The sequence below is a fragment of the Mastomys coucha genome, unplaced genomic scaffold (genome assembly GCF_008632895.1).
Source record: "Mastomys coucha isolate ucsf_1 unplaced genomic scaffold, UCSF_Mcou_1 pScaffold18, whole genome shotgun sequence".
Classification (NCBI taxonomy): Eukaryota; Metazoa; Chordata; class Mammalia; order Rodentia; family Muridae; genus Mastomys; species Mastomys coucha.
In genome coordinates this window covers 109,587,223-109,596,614 of record NW_022196900.1, presented here as the reverse complement: position 1 = coordinate 109,596,614, position 9,392 = coordinate 109,587,223, and the positions used below count along the sequence as shown (strand labels likewise).

Here is a 9,392-nt window from a genome sequence, read left to right as displayed (position 1 = left end):
CTCCTGTAACCCCCCCCAAGAGCTCTCCTGTAACCCTCTCTGAAGCACTAATGTCTGAGAGTCAACTACGAAGCCGTGCACCACGCCTACACTTAGTGTTTGGGAAGTGAGGCAGGAGGATCAAGAAGCATCCTCAACTGCACAGAAATGATTCAAACCCAGCCTGAACTACATGAGACTGTCTTCAAAAATAAGAAAGGAGAAAGAGACAGATGCACACATTAGCACATGCCTAGGGCCCAGATGCTCAGGAGACTGAGACAGGAGTCACAAGTTCAAGTCTTGCTGAAGGAACTCAGTGGGACCTTGATTTGAAACTGGACCGTATGTAGTGGTAGAGTTAAAGACCCCAAGTTCAGTCCCCACTGCAAAGGCAACAGAGAAGAGAGCGGCAGCAAGACCAGGAAGGAAAGGCAGAGGCAGGGGTGGGGCAGGATAGGAAAGTCCACATGGGAATCTAGTCGGAAGCCTACTCTTGGCTTTTCAGTTGACATGAACCTGAAGAATGAGCAGTATTTAGCAAACCTCCACTTAGAAATTATTTGAAATTATCTTGAAATCTAAGCTTCCCGGACCACTCAATGGCAAGCACTTTACAAAAGGTCTAATGCTCGTGATGCCCACAGAGCTCAGACCACAGCAACGCTGACAAACAGTTCGAGTACTCTAGTCAGCTGTTTATCGGCTGACTCTGCCTCTGGGAATCCTACCACAGATCCAACTAGGAACAGGCATGGTTCCAGCACTCGGGAGGCAGAAGCAGGAAGATCTCTGAGTTCAAGGCTAACCTGGTCTGCACTTACAGGATAGCAAGGAAGGACTACACAGAGGAAACCCTAGTTTGGGGATGAAGGGGTTGGGGTAAAGGGAGTAGACTGGAAGGAAGAAAGGGAGGGAAAGAGGGAGGGAGGGAGGCAGGTGGGAAAGAAACGGTACAATCTGTACAGGCAGACCCTGACAACACAGCTACACGGACGGCATTTCCACTGTCCTAAGAGCCTTAAGTAACTGTCTATAACCGCAGTGTATGGGACAGTATGCACAGTCAGATACAATGCCACACATATTGACACAGGAGACTGGAGGGCTGGATCCAGATCAGCAACAGAATCTTGCTGAGCGTGTGTGACTATGTTTGATCCTCAGCACTCTTCAAAAAAGTGACACCCACAGATGGAGGCACTTGAGCAGAGGGCATGAACAACACGTCCCAAGTACTTTATACATGAGTGCCAGCTGTTTTGTAATTGAGCCCTTAACCATCTCCTCCCACGCTGTAGGGGGCACTGTTTCCTCCTGGAAGTTAGTGTCCTTCTAGAGACAGCAGCAGGGGCTGCTGTGGTCCATAAACAGCAGAGGCAGCAGCAGGTAGTAATGTCTTGCTTAAGACTTGTCAGAGTTAGCTAATTGTGCATCTCATGAAGGAACAGTCTGAGCAGCATCTCCCATGAGCTGGCTCCTAACTACTGGAATGTCCCCAGTGACACAATACAAGATTCCATCTTACATTCAATGAGTAGAGCTGGTGTGTGACTGCACACTGCAGCTGGCAATGATTCCAACAATCCATCCTTGTTGTGTATCGAGAGAAGGAAAGCCAGGCCAGCTTCCCTTGGACGTTGTAACCCACTCTAAACAGCACAGCACATGCCATTCCTTCCTCATGATTTACAACAGAATAGGCAACTGCTCGTCTACAGTCCCTGCTTTCAGAAGGAGAGGACAAGAGATCACAGATCTAACCCACAGGCTAGGTGACAGAGTGCTTTCCAGGTCGGCCCATGCTTATCAGACCCTGTATCTTAAATCAAAACCAAAGCAAAGCAACAAAAAACAAAACAACAACAAAAAAACAAAACAAAACAACAAAACCCCATTAAATGGGCAAGCAAAGCCATATGGTCTGAAAGACTGGGCGGCTGAGAGAGACATCCTGGTGGTCCGCTGTCGAGTCGCTGGAACCTGCATGAGCTCCCTAGCAGAACTTCATGCCCCCTCAAACACCCCATCATTGACAATTTCATGTCACACACCTTTCTTCTCAACTGTCAACCAAGAAAATTAGAGTTTTAAACAGGAGTTGGTCTAATGCTGATTATTTTCTGAAAAATCAAAATAAACTCCTACATGGCTACCTCCAAATGTGGAACCGAGTTCTCCTCAGTGACATGACTACGTTCGGTTAATGACATCCTTTAACTGTTGGGAAAACTTCAGACTGTTTGAGACTCCAGTGTGTTGAACTTCCTGTCATGAATGGCCAGAATATATCTACTGAAAAGAATACAGAATACACACAGCTTTGTTGCTGTCGTCTGTTGCCACTGACTGATAAGCTACAATGCACTCCTTTGGTAAAGGTCTTCTCAGGAGTGATAAATCTTGCTCTCAAAGAGGTTCCAAGTTTACTGACTTAATTTTGCTACCTCACCTACTGTGTGTTCTTCTGGACTGCAGGTCTTCCCTAACAGCTCCAGGAAGTCTCCTACATGTGGGGGAGACCACATCTCTCCCAAGCCCTATGCAGATAGCACACACTGCTCTTACCTCCCGGTCTGTAGACAACGTCATCCTCAGTGATGTAAGACGTTATCTCGCCAGTGTCTGTCCTCTCGTAGCGGGACTTTTTTTTCGGAGGTTTCTTTCTGCTCTTCTTGGTGGACTCCTCCGTGGTGGCGCTGTTGTCATTGTCTTCGTCCTCACTGTGATCGCTCTCAGCATAGTTCTTGGCTCCTCCCTCCAAGGTGCAGCTCCTGCGAGGTCGGGCATTCTCGCTCTCTCTTGCTTTGTCTCTTTTATCTCTCTCTCGGTCCCGGTCCCGGTCCCGGTCCTTCTCTTTGTCTTTGTCTTTATCTTTGTCAGCTGTCATGATTCTCCACGTGCCTTCTTCTGTCCTCTCACGGCTAGGCCTCCGTGAAAGGTAGACAGTGAGCCTGGGCTTCAGTCTTCTGAATTTCTCACTCAATTCCAGGGAAAATCCAACCACTCCAATAACCCCAACGTTTCAAAAATGCTGAGAGAGAGAGAGAGAGAGAGAGAGAGAGAAAAGGGAAGGTGTCAAATTGGCTGTTCTCTGAAGCTTAAATGTTTCTTCTTATTTTCTTCCTAAAATAACATTCTGCGTTTTAAAAACTCAGAGCTGGAGAGGAGGCTCAGGGTTAGGACACTTGCTGCCTTGCAGAGGAGGTACAAGACCCCAAGTTCCAAGCACCTACAAGGCAGCTTATCTGTAAGCTGTGACATGGCCTGTAACTCCACTTCCAGTGGATCCAATGCCCCCTGCTGATCATCAAAGGCACTGAATGCATGAGGTGTGTATACACAGATGAAGGAAAATACTGATACATCTAAAATAAACAAATCTTTTATTCGTTTATTTGCCTTTATGTGTATGTGCGTACCCACATGAGTGTGCGTACCCGCATGAGTGTGCGTACACCACTTGCACAAAGGAACTCACAGAGAACAGAAGAGGGTACTCAGTCCTCTGCAACTGGAGTTATAGGGAATTGCAAGCTAGCATCCTCGTTCGTTTTGTTACTACTCTTGCTTCCAATATAAAAATCTCTCAGATGCCCCAGTGAAAAGGGCAGACCCGACCTCGCCACCTCACCGTGTGGAGTTTGCTGCCTAACTTAAAACTAAGAACTGTGAACAGTGAGTTCACGGTAAGCTTCCCCTGCGCTCGCTGGCTTGACCTTTTGAAGAACAGAGGAAAACATGCCCCTGTGAATAACTGTACAAAATTCAATCCTGTAAATTTAAAAGGAAGTAACCCTTAATACAAATTAATTCTGTGTGAAAACAAAACAAAACAAAACAAAACAAAACTCCAATCTGCATAGCTATGGGAAATGCTACAGGGCTCACTCATGGCCCTGCATCTGAAGACTGCCTAAATCTCTACATTCTCAAAGTTTCATTCAAGATTAAAGAGGAAAAAGCTTTATTATGGCTGTGATAAAAAAACCTAACACAAATCTCCAGTTTTAAGGACTATTTATTAGGTGGTTTTCACACGTTTCCAATTCCCACTATTAATGGTCTCCTGAGTGAAGTTCTCCAAAACCAACCACAAACCTTAGGTTGAGAGTCTACAATGAGGAGAATGAATCTCAAACTCCAACCTAGAATAATTCCTAACACTTCTCTACCAAGAGAAAGTGGTTTTACAAGTCAGTTTTAGAAATCCTAATAATCATTAATTCATTTCCCACAATCATCTGTCATCTTCCCAAAATCTCATCTCATTTGAGAAACAATTGTTACTAAATATTGTCTAGGTGCCAGGTGCTTGGAACTAAAACTACAGCTCAGATCCCTGCCCTCCACCCACAGCTGCAACAAAGGGAGGCAAGCCATCAGACTAAGAGCCATCTGCTTCCTGTGCTTCCAGGGCCAGACAGGAAACAACAAATGCAAACAAACAAAAGATTGGTCCTGTTTACTTAGCCAACAACAGATAAAGCAGTTTGCAATTATATGCTTCAGATGCAGAGGGAATTTTCTCCAGTCATGCCAAAAGCATAAAGATGGTCACACTCTTCTCTCCAAAGCCCACAGATCAAATCTGACACACCAGAAAGGCCCTCTCTATCATCACATCAAATATCCTCAGGAATTAATTCAGGAAAATGAGAATGTTAACCATCTCCAAGAAATGCCTGTGCAAGAGCACTGGCCTAGCACTAGCACTGAATGCAGAAGGCTTAAAGTATGTAACATAAACCTCATTACTTCTTCCCATAGAAAGCGTTTCATATAGAAATTCAATTTTTAGCATATTTCAAAAGAGCACCATCCTAGTGCTCATAAAAGCTTTGCAGGGATGAATCATCTGCTAGGCCGAAGGCCCTGTGGGCCGATTAGGAACACCGGTTGCTCTTCTAGAGGACCAGAAGTTAATCACCAGCACTCATGTGACAGCTAGTCGGTTCCAGTGAATCCAAGGCACTCTTCCAGCCTCTGGGAGCACTGCAAATATGTGGTGCACAGACACACAAATGCAGGCAAGATACCCATACATACAAAATAATAAAATAAAGCAAAACAAAATTTAAAAAAGGAAGAAGCCTATCAGCTAAACACAGAGTCAAAGCACTGCTCTGATGGGGAAGCGGTCCCAGACCGACTTGAAATCCACAGGAAGAGTTGGAATTCTGCCATGTAAGGTTTCTTAAAAGTTTAAAAAAAAAAAAAAAACAGTATTTTCCTGATTAGTGCAATAAGTGTTCCATTGGTCTGGAAAGGGAGATGCCCCGTGGTTGAGGGTGCTCACTGCTTGAGAAGGCCAGAGGTTCCCAGTACCTATGTCAAGTGGCTCACAACCACCCAGACCCTCAGCTCCAGGGAAGAGACACCTTCTTCTGGCCTCTTGGGCAACTGAAATAACATGTACATAGGACCACCCCCCCCACACATGCATAAATAGACAATTAAAATAAATCATTTAAAAATAGTAAAAGGGAAAAAAAAGGGCTGAAGAGATAGCTCAGCGGGTAAGAGCACTGACTGCTCTTCCAAAGGTCCTGAGTTCAAATCCCAGCAACCACATGGTGGCTCACAACCACCCGTAATGAAATCTGATGCCCTCTTCTGGTGCATCTAAAGACAGCTACAGTGTACTTATGTATAATAATAAATAAATCTTTGGGCCCGAGAGAGCAAGCTGAGGTCCTAAAATTCAATTCCTAACAACCACATGAAGGTTCACAACCATCTGTACAACTAACAGTGTACTCATATACACAAAATTACAAAATTAATCTTTAAAAAAAAAAAATAGTAACTGGGGCCGTTCTTCCAGAGGACATGGGTTTGATCCTCAGCAACCACAAGGTAGCTCACAACCTTAAGTGATATGCTACTCTCTTCTACTCTTCTCACCTCCACAGGGACAGACACAGCTCCTAGACACATTTTTGTTTGTCTAAAGATAAGTTCTCAAAAAACACTGAATTAAAAAACAATGTTACTTCAATACTCGGAGAGGAAAAAGATAAATCTGAACTTTAGTACTCACTATAAAATTATATGCTCTATTTACAATGAGAATAGATGCTTTTGCTAAGTGTAAAAAAAAAAAATCCAAGAACAAATAGAAAAAATATCCACACACATAAAAAAATCCTGTGCGCACACACAGAGCACAAATATATTTCTATATTACTAATGTATACATACACACAGCTGCTATCAACTGTGAGAAAGCTACAATCAATGCAATGACTAGGTGCATTTATCTCTCAAATAGTTTAGCAGGGGTAATATGTAATATTCCTTTACATGTAACACAGAAATCATGACTGTATATATACAGTAATATGTGACATCTAAAAACAGGAACCCAGAGAGGAATCAGATGGCACTGAAGAGAGATGCCACTACCACCTTGCTAGAAATGTCTTCAGAGCAGAAGATACACAGGAGCTTCACAAAGCACACCCCTCATCGGATTCTTCCAACAGCTCAGTAAATTATATCAGACCAGTTGGCCTACCCACTTTACACACAATAAAGCAGAGATCATTTCTACAAGGCCACACTGCCAACAAGTGCAAAGGCGGGATCTGAAGCAGCTGCAGCTGGGCAGAGTCCTGCTGGCACTGCCAAGCCTCTCGGGCACTGCCAGGCCTTGCAGTTTCCGCAGGAACCCATTTTTCCTCCATGGCTCTGGGCTGCTAAATCACACAGCTCTCACTCACAAACCGCCTCTCCCTCCAAAAATAAATAAATGAGTGTTTAAAGCAGTGTTTGTCTTTAGCAAGAATGCCGCAAATATTCAATGTGTGTGCAATCGACAGCTCAAGTGAAGCAGGCAGCAGTGTATCTGCATTAAAAACAAAATCTAGTGTAGAACACATCTCATCAGAATCACGAGAGCTATCAACTGGTCGAACTAGTGTGTTCAAGTCTTTTGCTCCTACTACTCTGGAGGCTGGAAAAAAAGCAAACATAAGCATCTCTCCCTGGGAGGAGCTATGTTCCAGGAAGTGGAAGACCACAAATATGCTCACATCCAACAATCTCAAGTGAAAGCCAATGAGGACCAGGAGGGCTGCAAATGAAGATGACTTTCTATCTGGGATGACCTCCTGAGACTTCAATGGTCCTGTGAGGGAAGAAGCCACAGGCCAGGACGGTGGAGTCTGAGGAAAGGGCAAGTGTACATAATCAGCCGGTCCAGACATGGTCAGTATCCAAGAGGTCAAGCAGACTGAAGGGACAAGAGACTACGAGGGGCTGGAAACAAACTCCCAGAGTTCGGGGCAGGGCAGAGAAGGCTGGACCTGGCAGACATTAGAGAACCTGGAGGCTGTCACTAAAGGGCATGAACTGACTCTAGCTGACATTCCAATAAGGATGACAGTAAAGAAACAATCACATTGGCCACAGCCAAAGAGAGAGGTCTGCAATCAAGAGTGCTCGCTACTCTTCCAAAGGACCAGAATTAAGTTCCCTATACCCACAATACATGTCTCACAACCTCCTGGAACTCCAAGTTTTAAGTGATCTAAAACCCTCTTCTGAGGAGGAAGGCACACAAATATAGTTAATAAAATATTTCTTTTCTAAAAAAAGATCGTTTCAGGTGTGGTGGTACACATCTTTAATCCAAGCACATGGGAGGCAGAGGCAGGCAGATCTAGTTTGCAACTAGTCTCTCATGCCTGTCAGCGAGACCGCCCTTTAAAAACCAACCAACCAACCAATCAAACAAACAAAAAAAACAAACAAACAAAAAAAAAAACCTACCTCCCCACAAAAAAGGAAACCCTGAAGCACAAGGACTGATTAAGGCTAGAATAGCCAAGATGGTAGAGGAGGACAATGTCTGATTTCTAGGGGCTTTCAAATCTGTTTCTAGAACTCTGCTTGTCTTTGCAGTTCTGGAGACTGAACTCAGGGCACTGTGCATGATGTATGAGTAATCTACCACAGAACAGCAGCTCAAGTGCTCTACTCCTTTTTTTTTCTGAGAGGGTTCTGAGATGACACATGCACTCGTGCATGCACACATGTACATAAACACACCTACCTTTCTGGTGCAATGAGGGCTTTGCATTTGGAGAAAAATTATCTCATAGAGGAAATGGCATGGGTACTTGTCAGAACTGACAGGTATGGTGTTTTAAAAAGGAAAATATCAACTCCAGTGTAAAGCTTGCTTTGGCAAAATAGTGTAGATGACTGGATAGAACTGAATGGGAAAATACAATAATCAGGGGGAAACCCCAATAAAATATGAAAAACTTAGATTAAGAAAAAGAATTAAGATTAATTACAAGATTAAGGAAAAAGTCAAAAAAAATTTTCTTTTTCTTTTCTTTTTTTTTTAAGATTTATTTCATGTGTATGAGCACACTACAGCTGTACGGATGGCCGTGAGCCATCATGTGTGTGGCTGCTGGGAATTGAACTCAGGACCTCTGCGGGCCCTGCTCACTCTGGCCCCGCTCTCTCCGGCGGCGTAATTCACTGTAGCTGTCTTCAGATGCACCAGAAGAGAGCGTCAGATCTCATTATGGGTGGTTGTGAGCCACCATGTGGTTGCTGGGATCTGAACTCAGGACCTTCAGAAGAGCAGTCAGTGCTCTTACCTGCTGAGCCATCTCACCAGCCCCAAATTTTTTCTTGAATCATGTAAAATTCACTTTTCCAAGAAAGCTTGCCTTTTCTGAGTTTTTACCATCTCAGTTGCTCAGGACAGACTCCAAAGGACACCAAATACATTCGGTGAGACCTATTTAATTGTTTTTCATTCAACCACAGCAAACATACCTGTATTTTTCATATGTTCAATCATACAAAAGACATTCTCAGCTCCTGTGGTTTATCACACACACTCTGCACTGTCTCTGTGACTTACTCACTGCTCCATTTCCCACCTCCACTAACTATTCTCCCGGAAATTAGAAAAAATAGGATTCTGGGAGATAAAGGAGGAGTGGTCTTTCAGTTTTCTATTCAATGCAACCGACCAGTGTATTTCACGGTCCTCCATAGGATGGTATAACAGAGATACAAATAATGCATCATACAACTATATATTTTTAATAATTTATTATTTTAAAATCTGTGTATGCTTCTCTGCATGAGTACGTGCACTTGTCTAAAGCACACAATCCATTTGCACTGTTCCCTGTCAGAGGTTCCACACATGGCTTTCCTGGTGGGTTCAAGTCCAGCCCCTCACACCCCACCACCATTGTTTTCTACACTATAGCCAGGATCTCCTTTGAAGAACTAATGACATCATGTTAACCCCACCTTCCATCCCCAGTGTCCCCCCAGTTTGAAAGCACACTATAGCTACAGGACTATACTATACTATACTATACTATACTATACTATACTATACTATACTATAGCTACACCCTACAGGACTATAC

At 43.8% G+C, this 9,392-nt stretch overlaps 1 protein-coding gene across 10 annotated transcripts in view; it reads right to left on the bottom strand.

The window, feature by feature from the left end:
* The window catches only part of Rere (arginine-glutamic acid dipeptide repeats), a 358,397-nt gene that overhangs the window by 219,057 nt on the left and 129,948 nt on the right, over positions 1 to 9,392 (bottom strand). For all 10 annotated transcript variants that reach the window (XM_031379531.1, XM_031379537.1, XM_031379534.1 and 7 more), the window contains exon 2: positions 2,548 to 3,013. In XM_031379531.1, the coding sequence (XP_031235391.1) occupies positions 2,548 to 2,869 (322 nt within the window). In that variant the 5' untranslated portion in view covers positions 2,870 to 3,013. The remainder of the gene's footprint in view (positions 1 to 2,547; positions 3,014 to 9,392) is intronic.